General features: G+C 46.5%; 1 protein-coding gene across 1 annotated transcript in view; it reads right to left on the bottom strand.

The window, feature by feature from the left end:
• The window catches only part of msh3 (mutS homolog 3 (E. coli)), a 447,577-nt gene that overhangs the window by 68,627 nt on the left and 351,365 nt on the right, over window positions 1-27,585 (bottom strand). Inside the window, exon 21 of the mRNA XM_072516186.1 lies at window positions 1,463-1,649. Coding sequence (XP_072372287.1) covers window positions 1,463-1,649 — 187 coding nt within the window. The remainder of the gene's footprint in view (window positions 1-1,462; window positions 1,650-27,585) is intronic.

Below are 27,585 nucleotides of genomic sequence, written 5' to 3'. Positions count from 1 at the left end.
TTTATCAGTCTCGAGGAGCCATCGGAAAAATTTCAACTCCCTGGTTCCAATCTGCTTTAGATAGTTTAAGATGTGATTTTTCCGGTGAGGCTTTTCTCTCTTTTCCCTTTGCACCACCTTCCTTCCGGAAGAACAGAATCTCGTCTGTTGCCGAGTCTGGTGGAGGAAGCATCTTGGGTATTTACAGCCAGATCTCGTCAGTGGAGTCCACTCCGTTGGATGAGGTAAAGGTGAAATGGGAAAGTGAATTGGGTCTTTTTCTGGATGATGAGGTGTGAAGGGAGGATAACCACATGCATATGTTCTGGTTGTGTTTTAAGTTCGAGAGCTTTTGGGTCTCTTTCCATAGAGCCATGTCAGAGATTCTTAATGTTGATCTGGAGCCATGTCCGTTGGTAGCCATTTTCAGGATATCAGGATCGACGGTGCTTCGGATGGGGGTGAAGGTGGATGTCCTCGCTTTTGCCCTGTTAAAAGCCCGGAGCAGAGTTCTGTTTGATCGGCTTGGTTGAGTGACGAGGTCAAGTACACCATTATGGGGTAATGTCCGTAGAAGGGTTCTACCAGATGGCAGCCATTCATTTCCTTTTTTAAAGAGTTGTTGTTAAGGGCTTTGGTTTAATGTTGTAGGGTTAAGTTAGTGTGGGTTCTTGATTGTTTGTGTTCTTCTTGCATTGTAACTTGTATTAACTATTCCATATTATTGTGTTTATAATGAAAAATCTTTGATAAAAATATCGAAATAAAAAGACTGATTGAGCTTATCCAAGTGCCTTACTATAACCTTTTAAATCATAACTTCTAACATTTTCCCACGACAGATGTTAAGCTAACTGCCATTAAGCTTTCGGCTTCCCTTTTTGAATAATGGAATTATATTTGCTATCTTCCAAATCTAGGGAATTTGGGAAAATTATCAGGGATCTAGACAGAGTAGATAAGAAAAAACTGTTCCCATTGGCATAAGGGTTGAAAGCCAGAGGACACCAATTTAAGGCAATTAGCAGAATCAATGGTGGCATGAAGAAAATCTTTTTACGCAGCAAGTGGTTAGGATCTGGAAACACTTCCAGAGAGTGGTGGAGGCAGATACAAATGGGGCTTTCAAAAGGAATTGGACAAGGACCTGTACAAAGGGAATGCAGGGTCATGGGTAAATGGCAATGAAGTGGAAACCAATGAGCTGTTCTTGCAGAGAACAAGCAAAGACACAACGGGCCATCTGTGGTGTAACCATTCTATGATTTTATGGACACAATCTGCTGGCCAATGGAACGGATAAGCACTCAGTCTGGAAATTAGATTCATATAGCAAAACAGCAGCCGCAAAAGAGCAGTTTGACCAAACACATGCACCAAGATCCACTTTTAACGCTAATTTAGCAGCACAAGCTAATTGCTTTAGAGTTGAACACTCATTTCCAGCATTTTGGGATTTCATTTTTGCATGCAAAATACTTACATCCTTAATAAAGTGCTCCAGAGTAGCATAAGCGATGGCAGTACCATCGTGAGTACTTGTGCCTCTTCCCAATTCATCCAAGATGATTAAAGATTGAGATGTTGCCTTTTTTATTATCTCGGCTGCCTCTGTCAGCTCTTCCATAAATGTACTTTGACCTTTGTAGATGTTGTCAGATGCTCCCATTCTGTAAAGTAAAGATTTGATCTTTTAAAACCTGCTGATATCACCCTTAATTTTACAGAAAAGGATTCAGAATTTCCTAGCAATTGTAGTGACTAGGACCCACCTGCAATGAAAATTAAGGTATACTTGGCAAACTGGACAATATGTTTAAAGAGTCTAGGCTTTGATTTGTGAAATGCAGCTTCTGAGGTGCAGACATGAAAAGTGTCAAGCACCAGAGATCCCTCAGGACACTAAATGGTAAGGTAATTGCTGCTTATGAGTGAATGCAATAAGTTAGACCTTCAAAGTTGATGCAAAGGCCTCTGACAGAAGTGCTCTTTGATTCCTTTCCATATTGTTTCATGTCAGAATGGAGTGACATAACAATCAACCATGGAATTCAGACTAGTTTGACACGGCTTTTGCTTTGTAATTGTTTTGGTGAACATGGTTTCAAATTATGGCTGTTTATTTTCTGAATGAAGAGGGCAGCTGTTAGCTCTCTTGGGTAAAAGCTGGCACCATGACAAAGAGTAACCATCGAGAGGAATTAGCAGCATCTGTCCTCCTCCAGCAAAGGCTCAAGCCTGTAACCTTCACTTGCTTTCTATCCCCACGAGTGGGAAGTGGAAAGTTAAGAAGTGTTTTTTAAGTACAAAGTCTTACAACACCAGGTTAAAGTCCAACAGGTTTGTTTCGATGTCACTAGCTTTCGGAGCGCTGCTCCTTCCTCAGGTGAATGCAGAGGTCTGTTCCAGAAACACAGATATGGACAAATTCAAAGATGCCAAACAATGCTTGGAATGCGAGCATTAGCAGATGATTAATTCTTTACAGATCCAGAGATGGGGTAACCCCAGGTTAAAGAGGTGTAAATTGTATCAAGCCAGGACAGTTGGTAGGATTTTGCAGGCCAGATGGTGGGGGATGAATGTAATGCGACATGAATCCCAGGTCCCGGTTGAGGCCGCACTCATGTGTGCGGAACTTGGCTATAAGTTTCTGCTCGGCGATTCTGCGTTGTCGCAGGTCCTGAAGGCCACCTTGGAGTTTTTGTAGAAACTTAATGTTAAGTTTCTACTTCGTACTACAGTACGAAGTCTTACATCGACACCGCAAACTGCCGGCTCAAAGTGGAGAGGATCTCCAGGAAAATCGCGCATATAGACACTGACATTAAGTTTCTACAAAACTTTAACCTGGTGTTGTAAGATTTCGTACTGTGCTCACCCCAGTCCAACGCCGGCATCTCCACATCATGTTTTTTAAGTGTCAGGTTGACATGAAAAAGGCGCAACTAGTGGTGGGAGATTGGAATGAATCAGTAATTTGCAGCAGACTCATTAATTAATTATGAGTGAAGTACTCTTCAGTCCTCCTGGAGGTTGTTGATGGCTGACAACCATATTGGTTTATTGATTGTGTCTGGATGGGTAGATTGAAACTTCTCAGGCAAATGCTAGTAGCCCTGAAAGATAATGACCTAAACATTATAGCAAGTTTAGCTGTATTAACAGCAGGAGGTTTACCTGTCATGGTTAAGCTGTGCAATTTTATGCTGGTTAACAGCCAGCAGTACGTCTGCAGAGACTTTAGATGTTGTCAATCTGCATGCAAGTCCTCGGAGTTTGGGGATTCAACCGTGTCTCTATAAGGAGATAGCATTTATTCTTTTTCAGGCAAACAGGTAATAGTTTGACATGGATCTCCTAATTGTTTAGAAGTGTCATGTGATGGTACCTTTAAGAAATGGATGTTTAAGCAATGTACCTTTAAGAAATGCAGTGATGTCAGAGTGTGGGTGGAGCTTGGTTTTAGGTCAGCCATTTTTCAGTTTAGTTTCAGTTTGAAAAGAGCTTGGGTGTGTGCAGTGTTTGCAGTGAGCTGGATCTGCTGTGATCTCTGCCATGAAAGACTATCTCTGGATCATTTGGGTGATTTAAACTCATAATAGTAAAGCCTTTAACCTGATGTGTTTCTGTTTAAAGGTGTTAAGTCTCTCTTGGATGTTGAAAGTAATAACTGAAGGATTATTTAGTGTTGTAATATTTTTGGGGTTATCTTTGAAATAAGGGGTGTTAAGAGATCCAATGTTTATTTAAAAGGGTTAAATTGAGTTCATAGAATAAACATTGTTTTGTGTTTAAAATCCCACGTGTCCATAACTGTAATATCACACCTGGGGAACAAGCCGTATGCTCAGAAAAGCGACAATAGCATTAAAGGGGGAGGTTGGTTGAACTCCATGATACATTTTGGGGTTCTGAAAACACCTCGCCCATAACAATTGGGGGCTCGAGGGGGATAAAAGTCTATCTATTGGATTAGCTTTTGTGAACTTAAAGACAGTGATGGAGTGTTGCTTTTCCGGTGTAGTATTTTAGTTTAAGTGGGGAGTGTGTTGTGGACAATGGCTCTTTCAGAGGCTCAGAGGTTTTTGGGGATGGAGACTGTCACACGCAGTCTTACGGACAGAGACTAAACGCAGACTGTTGGGTCTGGCAAAAACATTGCAGTTAACATTACCTGACAAAATGCGAAAAGATGAGGTAATTATGGCAGTGGTTAAGCATTTAAAGTTGCCTGAAATACTGTTTGACTCATGGGAAATGGCAAAAAATTCAGTTGCAAATTAAACAAATGGAACATGAGAAAGAATTAAAGCGGCTTGAATACGAAAGAGAGAGCACGGAAAAAGAAAGAGAAAGAGAGAGAGGAAAAAGAAAAGGAGAGAGAAGAAAGGAGAAAAGAAAGAATAGCCTTAGCAGAAGAAAAAGAAAAAGAAAGGGAGATACAGATCAGGGAAAAAGATAAAGAGAGGGAGTTTGAACTTCAGAAAATGGCCATGAAACATGACAATCAGTTAAAATTGGCAGACATAAAGGGAAACGTACAGTTGGATGATAGTGATGAGGATAGTGAGAAAGAGCGTCATAGTCGAAGGCTTGGTGGGAATCTATTTAAATATGTCCAAGCATTGCCAAGGTTTGACGAGAAGGAAGTGGAAGCCTTTTTCATTTCATTTGAGAAGGTAGCTAAACAAATGAAATGGCCACAGGACATGTGGGTATTACTGATTCAAACAAAGCTGGTAGGTAGAGCTAGTGAAATGTTTGCATCACGACCGGAGGAGGTATCTGGAACGTATGAGGAGGTGAAGAAATCCATCTTAAGTGCATATGAGCTAGTGCCTGAAGCTTACAGACAAAGGTTTAGAAATTTAAGGAAAGAATTTGGTCAAACATACATGGCGTTTGAAAAGCTCAAACAGGGTAATTTTGATAGGTGGATAAGGGCTTTGAAAATAGACAAAACGTATGAAGCTCTCAGAGACATTATACTTTTGGAGGAGTTTAAAAATTCAATTCCTGATGTAGTGAGAACTCATGTGGAAGAACAGAGGGTTAAAACTGCGAGATTAGCAGCAGAAATGGCAGATGATTATGAATTAGTTCATAAATCAAAGATTGGTTTCCAACATCAGTTTCAGCCGGTGAGGGATAGAAACTGGGGACATGAGAAATACTCAAGTGGTAAAGGTAAAGGTGATCTGATGGGAGACAATAAAGAGAATGTACCTCAGATTAAAAAAGAAATCCAGGAGGGTGGAAAAGAGATGAAAAGTTTCAGATGTTTTCACTGTAATAAAGTAGGCCATGTAAAGTCACAGTGTTGGTGGTTGAAGAAAAGCACTGGAAAGGCTGATGTGGTAAAACAGGATAAGACAGTGGGATTTGTTAGAGTGGTAAAGGAAAGCCCAAGGGAAGCGAAGGAGGTGCAAACGATTGTACAGCCTGTTCAAGAAGTAATTGTTAAGAAGGTGCCAGATGTCTTTAAAGAATTTACTTGTGTGGGTAAAGTTTACTCATGTGTATCAGGAGGAGCAGGTAAAGAAGTCACAATTTTAAGAGATACAGGGACTAGTCAATCTTTCATGGTAAGAGATGAGGCATTATGTAGTTTGGGAAGAATGTTGCCAGAAAAGGTGGTGATATGTGGAATTCAGGGTGAGAGGAGTAGCGTTCCATTATATAAGGTACGGTTGGAAAGTCCAGTGAAGAGTGGTGAAGTGGTAGTAGGAGTAATAGAGAAACTATCTTGTCCAGGAATACAGTTTATCTTGGGTAATGATATAGCTGGATCGCAGGTGGGAGTGATGCCTACTGTGGTTGATAAGCCAGTGGAAAATCAGTCAACTGAAGTGTTGAAGAATGAATATCCTGGGATTATTCCGGATTGTGTAGCAACAAGGTCGCAAAGTCACAGGTTAAGACAAGAGGAGAAATCAAAGAGTGAAGATGAGGTTGAAGTGCAATTATCAGAAACAATTTTTGATCAGAAGGTTGAAAAAGAACAAGAACAGGTGGAGGATGAGGCGGATATTTTTAGTTCAGGAAAATTGGCGGAGTTACAACAGAAAGATGTAGAACTAAAACGGATATATCAGAAAGCATATACGGAAGAGGAATCTGAGAGTATACCAGAGTGTTATTACTGTAAAAGTGATGTCTTGATGAGAAAATGGAGACCTGTACATATGCAAGCGGATGAAAAGTGGGCAGAAGTTCATCAAGTAGTATTGCCGGTAGGGTATAGAAAGGAGGTGTTGCGAGTTGCACATGAGGTACCAGTGGGAGGTCATTTGGGAATAAGGAAAACTCAAGCTAAAATCCAGAAACATTTTTATTGGCCTGGACTACATAAAGATGTAGTTAAATTTTAAGAGATTTAAGAGAATTTGAGGAACCTTTTACGAGGGTCATAATTGATTGTGTAGGACCGCTTCCTAAGTGGGAATCAATTTCTTTTCACTATAATGGATGTGTCTACTAGGTTTCCAGAGGCCATTCCAGTACATAATATTACAGCTAAAAGGATTGTGGAGGAGTTACTTAAATTCTTTACTAGATATGGACTACCCACAGAAATTCAATCGGATCAAGGATCAAATTTTACTTGGTTTTAGATCAGCCATTTTGCAGTTTAGGTTCAGTTTGAAAAGTGCTTGGGTGTGTGTGCAGTGTTTGCAGTGAGCTGGATCTGCTGTGATCTCTGCCATGAAAGACCATCTCTGGATCATTTGGGTGATTTAAACTCACAAAAGTAAAGCCTTTAACCTGATGTGTTTCTGTTCAAAGGTGTTAAGTCTCTCTTGGATGTTGAAAGTAATAACTGAAGGATTATTTAGTGTTGTAATATTTTTGGGGTTATCTTTGAAATAGGGGTGTTAAGAGATCCAATGTTTATTTAAAAGGGTTAAGTTGAGTTCATAGAATAAACATTGTTTTGTGTTTAAAAACCCACGTGTCCATAACTGTAATATCACACCTGGGGAACAAGCTGTGTGCTCGGGAAAGCAACAATAGCATTAAAGGGGAGGTTGGTTGAACTCCATGATACATTTTGGGGTTCTGAAAACACCTCGCCCATAGAAGAAACCCCTCTTTTCTAAAGTACATTACCTGGGCAACTTGCACGTACTGAAATAGACAATGTTTCATGATAAATGGCAATCCAGGTTAGGAGGAGTGCGCTGTCCGCCTCACTTTTTCTACTTCTGGGTCGGCTATAACCAGAGTTTGAATTTTTAAAAACTTCGATATTTCCAATTTAATATACATTTAACTCTGACAAGCGAAGTCTAGGAATTAGGCCAGCCAGATTTCTTGCGTTAACAAGGAGTTTGTTTTATTACTAAGACTCACTCAGGCAATGATACAGAAATTAACAAAAAGATTTAAAATGAATAAACATGTCCAATGTCCCACTAATGCAAAAAACATACACAACTTCCCCAGGCATGCACAAAATAAATAAAACTTTACAACTTAAAACTTGGTCAGCAAAAGAAAGGTCAGATCAGAAAAATAATTCATGGATTGTCCAAATGCTTACACACAGCCAGAGTCACTTTTCATGATGGCTGCTGATATTTTGGTTCTCACTGAAGCAGTTGCTTTGCAGTCATGGCAAATTGATTTTGTTTTCTCTCTAAGGCAGTGTTATTGAATTGGAACCCTCCTTTAAGAACTCCTGTTTGGCAGCAATGAGGTCTTTTGATGAGTTTTTAGACCACAAACAAGGCTCAGTTCTGTTGAGAGACCTTTCAGAGAGAGAGAGAGAGAGACGGTGGGTAAGCCGCTGCCTATTATACCTGTGGCAGTCTCTATCTGTTAATTAAATTCTAATATTTTTTCCACCAGAGTTGGGTCACATGACGTCTCTCCAGTTTCAATCTGGGGCACAGTTTAGCCATTACCTTGGAGAGTTCTGTAGACTATGGACCAGGTTCCGCCCCCGCCTGCCGCAACATCACTCAGTGGGCAGGGGCCGGAGAATCCCACCCTATGTCTCCATGAAGTGACTTGTGGGTCTTCATGAATGCAATTTAGTAGCTACTGTAGGCCAGTGTCCTTTGTTTACCACAAAACGTTCTATTATATATAGATGACATTGCAAATTACTTAGTATTCTTCAATATAGCACACCCTCATAACAAATTGGATAAAAAATAACCTGCACTCCAGTATACCTCAAGATATGTGACAGACATTAGGATACGGATTTTAATGTCCTCCTGGAGTCCGTATTGGGTCAGGAACCACCAAACTGTTCTCTTCATGATGAAATTAAATTTCCCATATAAAAAATGGTCTACACAATCTTCCCATAGGCAGGAAGAGATTTGGTTTAGGTTTGGGCCGCAACCTCGCTTGCTTGTCCTCTGACATTCAGGTTCGCCATTCACAGCTCTGCGGAAAATTTACTTTTTCAGTCCCCTGGTGTTTTCATTAGGCCAGGTGCTTTTAGGAAGTTTTCTGAAACTCAACTTGTTTGAGAGTTGGTGAGCCTTGGGGGAAGTCTGGCTAGGTGTTGGGAAAGTTCTCACAGGCAAGTGTTAAATGTTTGGACAACTTCAGATGTCATTATCAGATGCTGTATCACAAGTTAGATGCATTTTTACAGCAATACCTTATCATAGGGCTCTATCCTTCAAAGGTAAGTAGCCCATTAAATTGATTAGCGTTGGATAAGTATTGAGAAGGATTAGAGTACATCTTCTATTGGGAAAAGTGCTATGAAACATTCAAAACTGAAGAAATCTGTCGATTGGAGTTGGGGTGGCATAGTAGTTAGCATTGTTGCTTCACAGCACCAGCGACCAAGGTTCGATTCCCGGCTTGGGTCACTGTCTGTGCGGAGTCGGCACGCTCTCCGTGTCTGCATGGGTTTCCTCAGGGCGTTCCGGTTTCCTCCCACAAGTCTACATGATTTGAATGTCTACACTGCTTTAAATGGGCGAAAAAGTAGCTCAGTGGTCAGCACTGTTGGTTCGTAGCGCCAGGGTCCCAGGTTAGATTCCCGGCTACTTGTGACAATGAAGATTGTTTTTTTTTAAAAATGTGAAAACAAAATGGTCTGCAGCTTTCAATGGAAAAAAAAGTTACCTGCTCCTGGAATGCTTGAATGGCAGGCCATCTGGTCTAGCTTAGAAAAACCTAGCCATCTGTTTTTACAGTTTCAATAGGCTCCCTTATCTGCAGTTGCAAGGGTTTGTTTTGACAGCTGAGCCCATTATTAATGATTGGCTGGGTTTCAAAATCTCAGAAACTGGTATTCCAGCTAGGGGTTGTGTATACAGTTTGACTGACAGTTTTAAGATGTTATTAAAGGATTATATTCGAGGTAGCCACTGAATAGATATTTGTTTGTTTTTACTGAATGACCACGAGGGAATTTAACTTTTTTCATTGGGTCAGGTGTTTTTTTCTATATGAATGGTTGTGTTTTTGAGGTACAGCTCTTTTAGATTGTTACAGGTGTACTTTTTAATGCTCACATTAAAGTTTGCTATTACTTGGCTCCTGATGACTGTATATAGTGGCTATTGAAGATACATGGAGGAATAGGGAATATGAGGTAGCATGGAGGGAACATGGGGAATATGAAGAAGCATGGAGACGGCATGGGGGTGAGGGTAAAAGGGCATAAGAACTATGTGGAGAGCTGGGCCCATGTCACAGCAAACCAAAGTAGGGTTTCTCACCTGCCCACCTTGGAACCGACAGTCCTCTGCTCGGAGAGTCAGAATCCTGCTCACCCACGTCTCCAGGAGGGGAAAATAAGGCAGGTGGGGGCAGACGTGATGAGTTTCCAATGTCAGGAAATGGCCCAACTCACATTTCCCCTAGCTCAACATCTGTCAATACTGACCACCTACAATGCTTGGTATGACAAGCGCCCATCTAATTGCCTGTCAAATAGTCATGTGTTTGCAGCATCAGAACTACATCTTCTTCTATAGGGCTCTGAATGTTCTGAGCACGCTCAGCACTTGATGCAAGGTTAGTTAAAATCATGACATACATATGATGAGCCGACACAGCGCCTGTTAACAAGTCTGCACTCTGATTTTGTTTCAATTGAAAGGACAATATAGACATTATTAAATATTATCTAGTCTCTCCACTCCGCTGTAAGCCTATTAGGCATGGCAGTGTCACAGATATAAGCCTATTAAGCATGGCAGTGTCACAGAATAATATAAACATAAGAGAATTCACAAGATTACTACATTTTGATAGCATATTGGCTCCTCTGAGGTCAGGAAAAACACTGTATAAATCCAAGGTTCTCTTTTAGAATAGCCCTGGGCCATCAGTTTAGCATTGGTCTCTCTTTTGGATCCTCTCCTGACCAAAATGTTCCATGATAATCATAGCTCTTCAGTCCACTGTATTTACCCCACTGTAAAGAGGGATTTCCAGAGAGGAGGACCTAGCGTTAAATTTTCTGTGTGGTTGGTCCACCTTACTCCTGTGAATAATGATTCTTTCTTTTTATGCCCGTAGTGCATTTTGATGAATCTAGGAAATTTTATATATATTGGCTACCTCAAATATCACCACATGCTGTCATATGCACTTGCCTTTTCCAACCTGGAGCAATTACTAGTATTTAGCACCTCTGACCTGTGAACCTTACTTGATATACGCCTCTCACCTCCCACTTTGCTTTGCTCAATCTAGAAGAGGTTTGCTTGCCGCCTTCATCCAATTTTGAGGAGGCAGCGTTATCCGAAACATAGCTGTTCAGATACTGGCAGACCTGCCTTTGACTCTTAATTGTTTACTTGGATCAGTAAAACTCCAAGGCTATAATTAAGAAGAACATGCTGTAAGTGACCTTCCTCCAGAGCAGCTATTAATAATTGCTCTAGTTGCAGTAAACAGCACACAGTTCATTAAATTTTTTTTTTTAAGTTCTGAGCATTTAACTTCTGTAAATTTAATCCAAATCAAAGAAAGAGTTAACCAGTTATTTTACTGAAAAGGATTTTCTTTGAACATGGTTCAATCCAAGCAATTTACGTAATTCTTCAGAACTGTGCCTCTTGTAGAACTTCACCCACCAGGAGTGTGGACTGTCACAGGATTTTATGTCACTTATATGAGGATGATTTAGTTTTGCCATTGTTACGGCAGCACTTATTGGTCAGAATTGGAAAAACATGAGACAGCTACAACAACTTACATATATTAATATTCACGTAGCAGCAACACTAGGCAAGCTACATTTATAAAAGGATGAGTTTTGAGAGGTTTGCGAAAGGAGGATAAGGAGGTGGAGACACAGAGAAATTTAAAGAGTGATTTCCAGAGAAGAGGACCTAGCATTAATTTTTCTGTGTGGGTTCTTTCTTTTTATGCCCGTAGTGCATTTTGATGAATCTAGAAAATGTTATATATATTGTATTATGTGTTATTAAAATAACTTGGGTTAAGGTATCCAGATTACATGTCTGCTAAAGCGCTGATAAAGGGGTTAACTACTAGGCAGGCTGTGATGCCACTCATGGGAGGGGTTGGGTCTGTTTTGAGTTTTGTTTTCGGCCTTGCACTATGTCTGTTGCTTTTAGTTTCATTTTTAGAGTTCTGCTCTGGTTTCTGAGGAAAGAGGTTACGTTTCTCAGACTGGCATCTGAAGGCTTCTCTCCAAGGACTTTGTGAATAAATCTGTAACCCACTCGGTGTTTACTTCATTTTATAAGTGGCATTTGACCTGTAGTGCAGTCATTTTCGAACCGAGGGTCGTGACCCGCAGGTGGGTCGTGGGGCCATGCGTTGTGGCGCTCCCGATTGCAGGCCATGCATCACGGTGTTCCCGATCATGGGAAGAAGTGTCTAATGGCGCAACTGGCTTTTTAAAATGGTGGCTGCAACCAGCTTTCAGAATACCGGCCATTCCGCGCTGCATGCCCCCTCAGCAATGCGATGGCTGGACGCCCAGCAGGGCAGAACACCTCCTCCTGACTTCAGCGCGCTGACCCATGAGCAGATTTTTTTTTCATAAACTCGCTGGAGTCTTCCTGCCTGGAGTGGCGGCAAAGAGCAGGTCATGCACCCCGCACACTGACGTCACATGTTCTGGGCACAAGAGAAAACCCTCCAGTTTGCAGCTGCCACAACTCAGAAGAAACGGAAAACAGGACTAAGCAGCATAACGATGATTACTTGAGATCTGGGTTATTAATTGTGCCACTGCAAATCATGATTCAAAGTTCATTTGTATTATAAGCAGGGAAGCACTGGCAAATGAAAGTTTAAAACCCTCAAAGACATTTGAAGACTTAAGCATGGTGAGTTAGAGGACAAACACCATAATAAATGGACTACAAAGCGAAGCCGAGCAGTATCTCCAGCACCAGCGCACCCCTCCCCATGAACTCAATGCTTTCTATGCTCGGATCGAGCAGGAAACCAACGGTCCGCTGTCAAGTGCCTCAGCAGCCCATAACACACCCATACCCTCAATCACAGCTTCCAAAGTCAGATCAGCCTTCCTGAAAGTGAACCCTTGGAAGGCGACGGGTCCGGACGGGATCCCTGGTCGTGCACTCCGAGCCTGCGCGGATCAGCTGGCAGATGTGTTTGCGGACATCTTTAACCTGTCCCGACTCCACTCCGAGGTCCCAACCTGCTTCAAGAAGACCACCATCATACCGGTGCCAAAGAAGACCAAGGCAACGTGCCTCAATGACTACCATCTGGTGGCCCTGAGTTCAGTTCAATTAACTGCTTTGAGATATTGGTCATGAAGCGCATCAACTCCATACTCCCAGAACGCTGTGATTCACTGCAATTTGCATACCGCCGCAACCGGTCCACAGGAGAAGCCATCTCCCTGGCCCTACACTCATCCCTAGAGCATCTCGACAACAAGGACTCCGACATTAGACTCCTATTTATTGACTACAGCTCCGCCTCCAACACCATAATCCCAGCCAAGCTCATATCAAAGCTCCAAAACCTAGGACTGAGTTCCTCACTCTGCAACTGTATCCTCGACTTTCTGACCCACAGACCACAATCAGCAAGAAAAAACAACACCTCCTCCACAACAGTCTGTACTGTACACACTCCTGTGTGTACAGTATCAACGGGGCCGGGGTGGAGATGGTTAGCAGCTTCAAATTCCTAGGGGTACACATCACCAAAAATCTGTCCTGGTCCACCCACGTCGATGTTACCACCAAGAAAGCGCAATAGCGCCTATACTTCCTCAGGAAACTAAGGAAATTCATTGTGGTGAATGGAACTACTGTTAATTCACCAGTGCACTGTGATATCATGTTACTGCTGTATCGTGTTACGTTACGTGTTTAACCCTGTGGGCTCCAACTATGGGCCATTGTACGGCTTAACCCACAGGGGGATATGTCGGGGCATGTACGGGCTCGCCCATGGCTCCACCCCTTACAGGAAGTATAAAGCCAGCAGACCTGCGGAGCCGCATTCATTGTTGTACCGGTCACAGGCAGGCTCAGGTAAGCTGATTGAAACCACGGTTTACTTCTCAACGTGTCTCAGTGAATTGATGGTCGCATCAATTTAATCAGCTTAAAATACTACTATGGTATCAGCCCTCAAACCTGATAGACTGGAACTCGATCCACAGGCCGCGGAGGCGAGCGAAGTTTTTTCGCACTGGCTTCGATGCTTCAAGGCCTATCTCGCCGCGTCGTCTACGCCATCCGTCACGGACGAACAGAAACTGAGTCTTCTCCACGCACGGGTGAGCCATCGTATTTCTGTCCAGCTCAATGGCGCTGCGTCCTATACAGAAGCCCTTGCACTACTCGAATGCATATATGCACGGCCCGTGAACGAGGTCTACGCACGACACATCTTCACCACTCGCTGCCAGAGCCCCGGGGAGTCGCAAGATGACTACCTACACGATCTCGAAGCCCTCGCACGCAACTGTAACTACCAGGCCGTTACGGCCCCTCAGCATATGGAACTCGCTATCCGAGACGTTTACGTGGCGGGCGTCCGATCGAACTATGTAAGACAGCACCTGCTCGGAAAAGGGGCCCAGGACCTGGAGGACACGGTAACACTAGCTACCTCTCTGGAGGTTGCGTTTCAGAGCCTTACTGCGTTCCCCGCCGACCACGCGACCCCCTCGTGGGCCCCCGACCAGAGACTACCCCAGGCTTGTGCTGCGCAGCCGCCCGCCCATCATGGGGGGCTGCCCTGCTATTTTTGCGGCCAGTCCCAACACCCCCGACAGCACTGCCCGACCCGCAACGCGAACTGTAGTAACCGCGGGCGAAAAGGACACTTCGCCAAGGTCTGCCTGGCCAGGTCTAAAAACTCGAACTCACAGGCCCGATCCACAGACCCACAGGCCCGCAGACCCCGCAAGGTGGCAGCGTGTCTGCCGCCTCCGCCTCCGCACAACACGTGCGACTCATGGGGGCCGCCATCTTGGCAATCCTCCCCCACGCGGCCGGCCACGTGCGATCCATGGGGGCTGCCATCTTGGACGCCATCGTCCTCACCGCCCGCCATCTTGGCCGCCATCTGCTACGACGCCCGAGATGTACGAACGACATGGACAGCTGCCATCGCGGGGCCGCCCCAGCACCTCCGATCACGCCGCCGGCTATCCCCAGCTCAGCGCGGTCATCCTGGACCAGTCGCGACCGAAGCACCTCCAGAGCTCCATGATGGCCGTCCGGGTAAACTGGTATGAGACACCTTGCCTTTTCGACTCCAGGAGCACAGAGAGCTTCATTCACCCGGTCATGGTAAGACGTTGTTCACTCCCAATATTTCCGACGCGACAAACTATCTCCCTCGCCTCTGGGTCGCACTCAGTGCAAATCCAAGGGTGCACTACTGCAACCCTAGCGATCCAGGGTGCCGAGTATGCTAATTTTAAACTATATGTGCTCCCAGACCTCTGCGCTCCTCTCCTCTTAGGACTCGATTTTCAGTGCAACCTCATGAGCCTAACTCTTAAATTCGGGGGGCCCCTGCCCCCAATGCAGCCTCGCGAACCTCACCGCCGATTGTAAGCCAATAGCCACCAGAAGCAGGCGGTATAGTATGCAGGACGGGAATTCCATTAGGTCCGAGGTTCAGCATCTCTTGCGGGAAGGGGTCATAGAAGCCAGCGATATCCCCTGCAGAGCGCAGGTGGTGGTCATCAAGACCGGGGAATGGAACTACTGTTAATTCACCAGTGCACTGTGATATCATGTTACTGCTGTATCATGTTACGTTATGTGTTTAACCCTGTGGGCTCCACCTATGGGCCGTTGTACGGCTTCACCCACAGGGGGATATGTCGGGGCATGTACAGGCTCGCCCATGGCTCCACCCCTTACAGGAAGTATAAAGGCAGCTGACCTGCGGGGCCGCATTCATTGTTGTACTGGTCACAGGCTGGATCAGTTGTAAGCTGATTAAAACCACGGTTTACTTCTCAACGTGTCTCTCAGTGAATTGATGGTCGCATCATTTGTCATGTCCACATTAACTCTTACCAGATGTCCACATTAACTCTTTACAGATGCACCAGAGAAAGCATCCTATCTGGCTGCATCACAGCCTGGTATGGGAACTGCTCGGCCCAAGACCGCAAGAAACTTCAGAGAGTTGTGAACACCGCCCAGTCCATCACACGAACCTGCCTCCCATCCATTGACTCCATCTACACCTCCCGCTGCCTGGGGAAAGCGGGCAGCATAATCAAAGACCCCTCCCACCCGGCTTGCTCACTCTTCCAACTTCTTCCATCGGGCATGAGATACAAAAGTCTGAGAAAACACACAAACAGACTCAAAAACAGCTTCTTACCAGACTCCTAAACCACCCACTTAACATCACACCCCTGTATGCTTCACCCAATGCCGGTGTCTATGTAGTTACATTGTGTACCTTGTGTTGCCCTATTGTGTATTTTCTTTTTCTTTTCTTTTCATGTACTTAATGATCTGTTGAGCTGCTCACAGAAAAATACTTTTCACTGTACCTCGGTACACGTGACAATAAACAAATCTAATCCAATCCTCTATTTTGTTTCAATATAAAATATCCCTATTTGTCAGTGGAATCACTACTGGCAGTGAAGTATCATTTCCTCACAGTTCACAAATTAAAAAATTGTTCAGGTTTCTCGTCCGGTTTCCTAATATAAATTGGGGGTCTGGTCCGGTACCGTAACAGCATTCTCCCAAAATACTGTAACACTGATCCTTGAAGTAACTTGTAAATACTGTCAAAATGTTTGCACCTGACCTACCAGGTGAAAGTTGGAGTATTTTTCTCATCTAATTTGATAGTTATATATATGTAAGGATTGACACATAGCCATCTCTATTTCCAGCTGCTTTAATGCAGCAAACCTTATATAAAAAGGAAATGACAAAAAAAGTGACGCTGTCCCACCTTGAAAAAAAACAGCTGTATTATCAAACTGACCAACCATTTAGCACTCCTTTGCATTTTCTGAAACTCCTTCATTGACTTACAAAAGATTTTGTTCAGCATAAAATCCCAGCTAACAACGCCAATATATAAATATCTCCTGTAAAGTTGCCTGTTCCATCGCAGTACATTTGGAAATTCCTAAATAACCACACAGCACTGTGAATAGTTCAGTTGAAGCAGGTTCAGAGGTCCATGGAATATAAATTCCACTTTGGACAATGCTGGCATGCTGAACTTTAGATAAGTGAAGAGAATTGGCACAATCATATAACTTTGCTTGATGCCTGTCTGGCTACGAAAGGGCTAGGTCTCCAATCCACTGCAAAGGATTGTTGCTAAGGGTCAACCTCCTCAACTCCTCATAAAAAAAACGGTTGCTCTCTCGATCAACGTCAGCAAAACCAAAATCCTCCACCAGCCCTTTCCCCAGACAAGCGTCTACCTGTCCAGCCTTTACTAAAAGATGTGGAGACTTTAGAAGTCATTGAAAATCTCCATACCTCAGCAGCTACCTTTCTGAAAAGGTGACCATCGAAGAGGAAATCCAGCATAAAATTAAGTGTTTCAGCAAAGCTTTCCACAAATTGCACAACCCATGTTTTTGACAAGAGATCTCCAGAGCAGGACAAAGGCTTTTGTCTACAATGTTGTTGTTGTTTCCACCCTACTTGTGAGGGTGAGACTTGGGTCACTTATCAAAGGTCCCTCCGGGTGCTGGAAAATGTCCATCAGGAAGGTGAACAAACTCAGCATCCTCATTGAAGCCAATTCCTCCAGCATTGATCAAGTGAAATCCACTCCGCTGCTCTGGACACTGCTTCAGTGCGCCAGAAAAATTGGCTTCTAAATGTGGCATCTGAATTCAGGGACAGTCTGAAGGCTTTACTGAAAAGGGAATGGACAGTGTGTGAGAGGAACTCGTTGTAAACCGTACCATATGGCGGCAGCCCCCAAAAAAGTTGCAACACGGTCATAAAATGACCGCTTAAACTCTGCTGCAGAGAAGCAAAGAAAGTGGAAGGAGAGAAAACAGAACCCTGGCTCGACAGTCTCCTTTCCTCGGGGCAATTCTCGTACTCTCTGCCCATAGAGTTGCGGTTCGCAGATTGGCTTGCTGAGTCACCCGAAGACCCGCAAATCATGAAGCCTGGCAGGCCTCATGCTTGTTTCAAGGGACTGACGACAATGGCGGCTGAATCCTGTTGAAGTGCACTGAAGAGAGAAGCAAGTGGGAGAGAAATAGGAATATTAATTTAGCTAAGCAGACCGCGTGAAACAAAAGCCCAATAGGAAACAAAAGCCAGAAAGAAATCAAATGAGAAGAACTGGGAAAAGGGATGAGACTAATATTTTTAAAATTAGCTTGTTTCAATAAGTACAGCGGATGAAACTTTATCTGTGGCACACTGTTCCCAACAGCTAGTTCCCAAGCCACAAATGTCGGCAACGTGCATAGGAGACAAATATGATCATACAGCAGACAAAGCTTTTCACTGGTGAAGCCTGTTGTCAGCTGACAATGTACATATGGATGGGTTATAAAAAAGCCTCTTGGTCGAATCGGGGGGGCTTTTCATCACGGCCACAAATTCGCTGTCCAAGTCCATTGCCATCAATGGAAGACTTACTGAGGGAACAAAGGTGGCATAGATGGTGTATAAATTTAAAGTTCACTTGTAAATATTTCACAGTGCACTGGTTTCACATGCCCATCATTGTTATTTGTTGAGTCTAGGTTATAGTCGGAGAGCTGGATGCAATGGCACACCTCATGATTGGCACACATTGATGGATACGGGGGAGTTGAGGCATTTTTTCTTTTTTAAATGTGGAAGAAACGGTGATGTGTTTTTGCCTACACTCTTTATTGGATGTTAATTTCCAGTGTTGTACTAGCCACTCTGGGCCAGCCATTGGGCCCACATGTGGACAGGGCTGGCACAGTCTTATAGCTCCTCATTTTCTTACCTTGTCTAACAGCTCCCACCACCCCCCGACCACACCAAGGATGCCAGTCTCTTTCCCCCACCACCCCCTCCTTCCACATTACCCACACTCCCTCCACCTCACCACTGACTCTCCCTCACCAGTCCTGAGCCTCCACGCAAGCTGCCATTCCCCTGCTCCCCTCCCATGTACCGCAGAGTTCAACAAAAAAAACTACCGACCTCAGACACAACTGCGCAAAGCCAATTGGTGCACGCCACCTTTAAAACAACTTGGACTGGGCATGAAATTCTTGTGTGCCACTAACTTTACCTTGAAGGTAAGACATAATTTTCAAAGTTTTATGCTAATAAATATTCACGGCATGCAAATGTATTACAAATGGGAACGCGCCACACACTGCTGACTTAATCTCTGCACTTCAACCTGCCGACAAGAAATTTAAATTTTGGCTCCTCGCCAACTCAGTCACCCACATACCGCATTTCCTGTTTGTGTAGGGTTCAGAAAATCCCCCCCGCCCCCCCCCCCCCCCCCCCGAAAACGGAGCGGCCGCAGCAAATACGCTCCCGCACAGCCACAAAATCACGGCTTTTTTGGGGGGCGTTTTCCCGGGGAATTTTCAAAAAAAATTTTTTTTAATTCTTTAGGCCCCGCGAATTCGGCCCTGCCCAGGCGGCAAAGCTCTGATCCACGGAGCTGGAGATGGAGAGAAAAAAAAAAAGGAGAGACTGGTCCCGGTGAGCTGCACGTGGAGGAGGAGGGGGGATCGCTCAGAAACGGCCTGAAAGTCGGAGCATGGAGAGGATCACAAGAACAAAATAAGAATTTTTTAAATTCAACCTTCCTTGTTCCTCTCCTGCAAATTTTTAAAAAAAACTTTTTTAAAAAAAATTTTTAAAATCCCTTTTTATTAAAAAAAAAATTGTTTTTGAAAGGATTTTTAAAAACCCTTGGGGGTTGTTTTATTCTTTGGGGGGAAACAAAATAAATATTGATTTTTCGCACCAAAACCCAGGAAAAAAAGAGAAAGGCACAGACCGAAATAAGCCTCCAAATAATAAATTGGGGGGACGGCGAGATGTAAGAAGGAGCAGCAGCGAAGGAAAAAAGGAGCTGCGACCGCGCAGGCAGACGACCCCACGGGGCGAGGCGGAGGTTCAGGCGAATCAGGAAGCGGAAAAGCTGGCGAGCCGAGCAGCGGAGCAGGTACAGGACGCGGTGACCATCACAGGGGGAGGAATGGAGAAGCGTGCTGAAAATGGAAATAAACGCCATAAAGGAGGAGATAAAAACGGAGATAAACGCTATGAGGGAGGCACTCACGACGGAGCTCCACACGATGATGAAGGAGATGCTGGCGGAGACAACAGAAAAAATGCAGCGAACCATCAACGGCCTGGAAAGGAAGGTGGAGATGCAGGAGAAAACTATTCAGGAGTTGGAGAGGGCCGCCTTGGACCAGAGCGACAGGACTGTAACAATGGAAACCGAGGTGAAAAGGCTGGTAACGACCCAGGGGAGCCTAAGAGGGAAAGTGGAGGACCAGGAAAATAGGTCCAGATGGTAGAATGTTAAAATAGTGGGTCTGCCAGAGGGGATGGAGGGCAGAGACCCAATACATTACGTCACCCAAATGCTGGGCAAGCTAGAGGGAAGGGAGAAGTTTCCAAACCCCCCAGAAATCGACAGGGCACACAGGTCGCTCCGACCCAGGCCCAAAGCCAGGGAGCAGCCCAGAGCGACCAAGCTGCACAGATTCAAAGACAGGGAAAAAATCCTAAAGTGGGCCCGGCAGACGAAAGCGAGCACGTGGGAAGGGAAGACCATAAGGGTGTACCAGGACATTGGGGCGGACCTGGCCAAAAGAAGGGCTGAATTCAACAGGGCCAAATCAGCACTCTACAAAAGTAATGTGAAATTTGGGATGTCATTCCCGGCCAAACTCTGGGTAACATTTGAGGGGAAGGAGCTGTTTTTTAACAGCAGCGGAGGAGTTAGTTAGAGCGAACAAACTGGGGGAGGGACAGCCACAACGGCAATCATGAAAGCGACGGGGATGGAAAAGGAAGGAAGAATCGGAACAAAGAGCAGCGGGCAGACCGCAAACAGAGACGATAAGATCACGAACTGTACACACGTGTTTGGTGCACTGTGCGGGACTGTGCTGACTCATTCCCGGGCTCGTTCCACCTCTCGATGCAGTGGGGGGGGGAGCGAAGCAAGGTGAATGAGAGTGAAAAAGGAGGACAGGAGGGCGAGACGAGGGCTAGCAAAAGGAAGGTAAAACAGGACCAGAGCAGGGCAAATGCTGGGAGGGGGCCACCGTGCTAGCGAGGAGGGCTAACACGGGAGGGCAGGAAGAAAAGAGGGCCACGGCACGCTTCTCAGGGGAGAGGGAGCGCCTGGCAGGGGGGGGGGGGGGGCAAGAGAAGGGGGGGGCAGGGCAGAAGGGGGAGGGGGGAAGAACACAGGTGGGGGACAAAGGAACAGGGACTAGGGGGGGGGGGGAAGAGGAGTCAGAGGGAGAGCGCAGAACAAAAGAGAAACAAAGGGAAGGGTGAGGTAGATAAGCAGCACGAACACAGGCCTCGGCAGGCATGGAGCAGGGCGAGGAACCAAGATGGTGCCACAAACAGCCACTCAGGAGGCCTTCAGGATGAAGGGAGACCCTGGAGTGCAGGAGGGCGCAGCCACGTGGCGTACACACAGCTGGCGGCCATGGTGGGTGCCCCCTGGACAAAAGGAAACCCCGAAGCCCTGGGGCCCGACCTCATGGTGACAGTGGTGACCGTGGCCATTTTGTACGGCCCCCTAATCGGAGGGCAGGGGCGCATCCACCAGGTAAGTATGGGTGACCCCGCAGGACCGGGGGGGGTAAAAAAAAAAACCCCACCAGGATTATTACCTGGAACGTAAGGGGACTCAACGGCCCGGTCAAAAGATCCAGAGTCTTCACCCACCTAAGAAGCCTGAAAGCAGACATAATCTACCTACAAGAGACGCACCTGAGGGAGAAGGACCGACGGCTGGTAAGGAAGGGCTGGGTGGGACAGACATACCACTCATGCTACGGGATGAGGGCTTGGGGAGTAGCAATATTAATTAGTAAGGGGGCGAGGTTTATGGAAACCAAGAGTTACGGACCCAGGGGGACGGCACGTCATGGTCAGCGGTGTCCTGGAAGGGGCACCGGTCGTACTGGTAAATGTGTACGCTCCCAACTGGGACAACACAGAATTCATAAAGAAGACCATGGCAGAAATCCCTGACCTTGACACACATCGACTGATCATGGGGGACGACTTCAACTGTGTACAGGACCCACTGACCGACCGATCAAACCCCAGAGCAGGGGAAAAGACTGGCATGGCTAGGGAACTAGGAGCATTTATGGAGCAGATGGGGGCGGTGGACCCATGGAGGTTCCTGCACCCGGGAGAGAAGGAATTTTCATACTTCTCACAAGTACACAAGGTATACACCCATATCGACTTCTTTGAAGTGGGGAAATCGGTGCTTCCAGGGATCACGGGAACGGAGTACTCCGCGCTCGTAATCTCTGACCACGCTCCACACTATATGGATGTGAGGTTGGAGACAGGTCATGCCCAGCGCCCCACATGGAGGCTGGACACGAACTTCCTGGCCGACAAGGCCTTATGTCAGAAAACATTGTGGGCCATAGGCGACTACGTGAGTAACAACTAAAACGGGGACGTCTCACCCTCCATGTTCTGGGAGGCACTGAAGGCCGTGATTAGAGGACAGATCATAGCCTACGAGGCAAGCAGAGATAGAGAAGAGAGGGTGGCCAGGCAACAACTGGTGGACTCCATCCTGGAAGTCGACAGAAAATACCCCGAGGCCCTGACTGTACAGCTGTTGGCGGAGAGGAAAAAGCTGCAAATGGACTTTAACCTGCTATCCACTAGGAAAGCAGTGTACCAACTCAGTCAGAAACGGGGGACCTTCTACGAACACGGAGACAAGGCTGGCCGCCTATTGGCTCACCAGCTGAGAAAGCAGGCAGCCACAAGGGAAATAGCGCAGGTTAAGGATAGCAGAGGCAGACTGGTAACAGAACCAAAGGAGGTCAATCGGGCATTTGAGACCTTCTACTGGGGACTGTACACCTCCGAGCCCCCCAACAGGGACGCGGAGATGAAACTGGTCCTAGACGGACTGGAGCTACCAGTTGTGGGGGAAGACAGACGGGCGGAGCTGGAAGCACCAATAGACCTGGGAGAAATCATGGAGAGCATCAGCTCCATGAAGGCGGGGAAGGCACCGGGTCCCAATGGGTTCCCGGCGGACTTCTACAAAAAATCTGCACCAGTCCTGGCCCCACACCTAAGGGACATGTTCGTGGACTCACTGGCAAGGGGCACCCTGCCCCCAACGCTAGCGCAGGCCACAATTTCACTGATACCCAAAAAAGATAAAGACCTGACGGAATGTGGATCATACAGACCTATTTCACTGCTGAACGTGGATGCGAAATTACTCGCAAAGGTCCTGGCCAAAAGGCTGGAGGGCTGTGTACCAGAGGTGGTCGCAGAGGGCCAAACCGGCTTCGTCAAGGGTAGGCAGCTCACAGTGAACATCAGGAGGCTGCTGAACGTAATAATGACCCCCTCTGGGGAGAGAACACCAGAGGTGATCGTCTCCCTGGACGCAGAAAAGGCCTTCGACAGAGTCGAATGGAAATACCTCCTCGAGGTACTGGAACGGTTTGGGCTAGGAGCGGGGTTCACCACCTGGGTGAGGCTCCTGTACAACGCTCCCAAAGCGAGCGTCCGAACTAACACCCCCAGCTCTAAATACTTCCAGCTGCAGAGAGGAACAAGACAGGGCTGCCCCCTGTTCCACTCTTGTTCGCGCCAGCCATCGAACCCCTGGCGATAGCCCTGTGGGACGCGAAAAGCTGGAAGGGAATCCGGAGGAGACAGAGAGCACAGAGTCTCACTCTATGCAGATGACCTGCTCCTCTATGTCTCGAAGCCACAGCAGGGACTGAAGGCAATACTGCAAATACTGAAAGAGTTTGGAACCTTCTCGGGCTACAAACGTAACCTGGGCAAAAGCGAGGCATTCCCAGTGAACCCAAACAGGGGAGGGAGACAGCTGGAGGAGCTCCCATTCAAAACAGCCCAGAACAGATTCCGCTACCTGGGGATCCAGATAGCCAGAGACTGGACACTGATCCACAAGTGGAACCTGACAAGCCTGGTGGAGGAAATAAGAAGAGACCTTCAAAGGTGGGGCTCACTCCCACTCTCCCTGGCGGGGAGAGTGCAGACGATCAAGATGAACGTACTGCCAAGGTTCCTCTTCTTGTTTAGATCCATTCCGATCTTCATCCCCAAGGCCTTTTTCCAAAACGGAGACAGTCTAATCATGGTGTTTGTGTGGGGGGAGGGGTAAGAACCCGAGAATCCCAAAACAGACACTGCAAAGAAGGAAAATCAAAGGGGGCTTGGCCTTACCAAACCTACCACTGGGCAGCAACGGCAGGAAGAGTGAGGGGATGGGTACAAGAACCTGACACATATTGGGTACAAATGGAGGAGGCATCCTGTAAAGGAACGACCCTCCGGGCCCTGGCCACAGCAGCACTCCCATCCCCCTCAACAAGATACACAACAAGCCCAGTGGTAGCGGCTACGCTGAGAACATGGACCCAGCTCAGACAACACTTCGGGATAACTAAAATGTCCCCCATGGCACCCATCTGCGGCAATCACAGATTCCCCGCAGCCATGCGAGATACCACCTTCAAAAGATGGAGGTGGGACAGGGGCACATTGACGGTCGGGGACTTCTACGTAGGGCACAGACTGGCGACACTAGACAAACTGACGAGGAAGTGGAGGCTAGCAAAAGGACAGGAAATGAGACACCTCCAAATAAAACACTTCCTCCGCAAAGAGACAGTGGGGTACCCTGGGACCCAAGAAAGCACACTACTAGAGGACCTGATAGGCACAAGCAACGAGAAGGGGGGGCTATGTGGGAAAATATACGGACAGCTACTGGACAGAGCACGAACTCCACTGGACGAGATCAGACAAAAATGGGAGGACGAACTGGGGACAGAGGTAGGATGGGGACTCTGGAGCGAAGCACTGAGCAGGGTGAACTCCACCTCCTCCTGCACAAGGCTAAGCGCAGCACAAAGTGGTGCACAGAGCGCACCTGACCAGAACCCGAATGAGCAGGTTCTTCCCGGAGGTGGAGGACCAATGTGAGCGGTGCCAGAGGGGCCCGGCCAACCACACCCACATGTTTTGGGCTTGCCCCAAGCTTGCTGGGTTCTGGACAGCCTTCTCTGAGGCAATGTCCAAGGGTTGTGGGGGTGAGGGTGAAGCCATGCCCAATAGTGGCAATCTTCGGGGTATCGGAGCAGCCAGAGTTACACATGGGGAAGGAGGCCAACGCCCTTGCTTCCGCTTCCCTAATCGCACGCCGGAGAATCCTGCTCGGCTGGCGATCGGCAGCACCACCCACAGCTGCAGACTGGCTCGCTGACCTTTCGACCTGGATAAGAATAAGTACGCCACCCGAGGGTCAGAGGAAGGCTTCCTGGATACTTGGGGGCAGTTTGTCGGTCTGTTCCAAAACCTGTTCGAGGCCAGCAACGAGGAGTAACCTAATAAGATTTTTTTTTTTTTTAAATAAACACAAAAGTTTAATGTGAACAGAGAATCTACAATATTTCAAAACATACAAAAGTTTTATAAAAGGTTAAAAGTTATGGTTCTCTGCCCCCATTTTAAGCTCTATCCTAATCCCCACCAACTCTCAGGAGCGATTAAAAATCCACCTTTGTAGGTGGATTTGCATGAATTTCAGAAATTCTGTTTTTAATTTTCATGGCCCCAGTGTTGTAAATCCAACTTGATGCAATTGTGAAATATCACAGAACATAAACACTGGTTATATAATATTGACCAAAATACATGGCTGCATTCAAGTAATTCAGTGTTCTAGGAATTGTAGAATGAATATTCAAGAATCAGCCAGAGGATGTAGGCAAAACATCATTGCTCTGTGTAAATGGTATTTTGAAGACAGCAGTTCCTCGCATTTGGTGTTCAAATGTTTATCTGGCAACCAGGGAAATCGGTACAGTAAAATGGCCTCAAGTGTTTAAGTATGCGGAAATGGTACAACTAAACCAAGTACTTGAAATGCCCCAGACACGTCAGTGAAGGTTTAAAAAAAAGTATTCAATAGTACTATTGTGACAAAACAAACTCATATTAGGGCTCAACTGAAAGCTGGTCCAGCACTGTCAAGATGCAAATAAAGCTAGGAGACAAATATATGGCTGATTATAAATTAGTGTTGACATATATATCTTTCAATTCATTTCCTGGTATTTAGTGCATCCCATTGATACTGCAATGAAGCTACAGGTTGAGTATCCTTTATCCAAAACCCTTGGGGCCAATTGCATTTCGGTATTGGGCTATTATCAGATCTGCCATATATATATCATACAGACTAGGTCTACTAGTCAGCATTGTAGCACAAGTGGCTAGCACTGTGGCTTCACAGCACCAGGGTCCCAGGTTCGATTCCCCGCTGGGTCACTGTGCGGAGTCTGCACGGTCTCCCCGTGTCTGCGTGGGTTTCTTCCGGGTGCTCCGGTTTCCTCCCTCAGTCTAAAGACGTGTAGGTTAGGTAGATTGGCCATGATAAATTGCCCTTAGTGACCCAAAAGCTTAGGAGGGGTTATAGGGATAGGGTAGAAGTGAGAGCTTAAGAGGGTCGGTGCAGATTCGATGGGTCAAATGGCCTCCTTCTGCACTGTATGTTCTATGTACTTGTATTGCAACAGCCAAAGCCTAGGCTAGCTATAATCTATAAATGCTAAACTGCTTCTCCATTTGCCAACTCACACTACTTTTTAAAATCGGTTAATATTTATTACACCTGTAACATATTACATTGCTTTATTAACATATACATTAGTTGCACAGCCACTGAACAAACCTTTCAGTTTTTGGATGTGTTTTGTTTTCGGGTAAAAATATTCAACCTTTATTATATGCTACCACTCTCCTGTTCACTTGTAGCTGGTCTCAAAGGTTCTCAACTCCTGAAATGCTTAAAAATACCCAGAAATTGCTGGGAATATGCAGGAAGGGGCATTGGCCCAGACCTTCCAATCAGGATTGGAATTCCTCTTTCTGACCCCGATCAGACTAAAAAAAGTGATCTTCTGATAGAAGATTGTGATGAACGGTTACTGCCTTGTCATCATGTAAGATGATGTCCCCTTTAAGACCGGGCTTGGAACCCTGGGGACTCTGCCTCTGGCTCCGCCCAACTGTGAGCCATGTATAAGGGGCTGCCTTGTGGGCTGTGCAGTAGTTAGCACATGTCTCAGCTCTAGCATAGTTCTCAGTCTATTAAAGCCTTCTTTACCGTTTACACTCTAATAGACTAAACTAGATCAGGATGGACGCAGGCCTAAAACCAGAGAAGCTCAATCTGGAAGCACGGACACCGGAGGCAAAGGAAATGTTTAAATACTGGCTGCGGTGCTTCGAGGCCTACCTGGACTCAGCAGAGATTCCCATCCTGGGGCCACGCAAGCTGAGCCTACTCCACCCCGGGTGAGTCACAGAATCTCCGCCACGCTCGAAAAGGCGACGACTTATGAAGAGGCGGTTGAGTTACTCCGCAAGCGGTTTGTCAAACCCATCAACGAGGTGCACGCCAGGCATCTGCTCTCTACCTGCCGGCAGCGCTCGGGGCAATCGCTAGACGAATTTGTCGAGAAACTCACCGCGCTTGCTAGGGACTGTGACCATCAGGATGTGACAGGGGAAATCCATATGAACCTGCACATCAGAGACGCTTTCGTGTCCGGCATCCGCTCGACCTACATCCGTCAGCGGCTGATCGAAAACGGGGCAAAAAACCTCCAGGACACGCTAACGCTCGCCTCCTCGCTGGAGGTGGCCCGACATAACTTGGGTACGTACCCCGCGGACTCTGCGAGCCCACCCCGGACTTCCTCAGACTCAGCCGTATTACAGGCCTGCGCCACGCGGCGACCCGCTCACCATGGGGGCACACCGTGCTACTTCTGCGGACAGGGCCAGCAACCACGCCCACGCTGCCCAGCCCGCTCCGCGATCTGCAGCGACTGCGAGAAGGGGCATTTTGCGAGGGTCTGCCTGGCCAGACCCAGGGGCCAGAAAAACAAAG

The sequence above is a fragment of the Scyliorhinus torazame genome, chromosome 9 (assembly GCF_047496885.1).
Source record: "Scyliorhinus torazame isolate Kashiwa2021f chromosome 9, sScyTor2.1, whole genome shotgun sequence".
NCBI classification, from domain to species: domain Eukaryota; kingdom Metazoa; phylum Chordata; class Chondrichthyes; order Carcharhiniformes; family Scyliorhinidae; genus Scyliorhinus; species Scyliorhinus torazame.
Note: the sequence above shows the minus strand (reverse complement) of the source record. Positions and strands in the feature narration are given on the sequence as shown.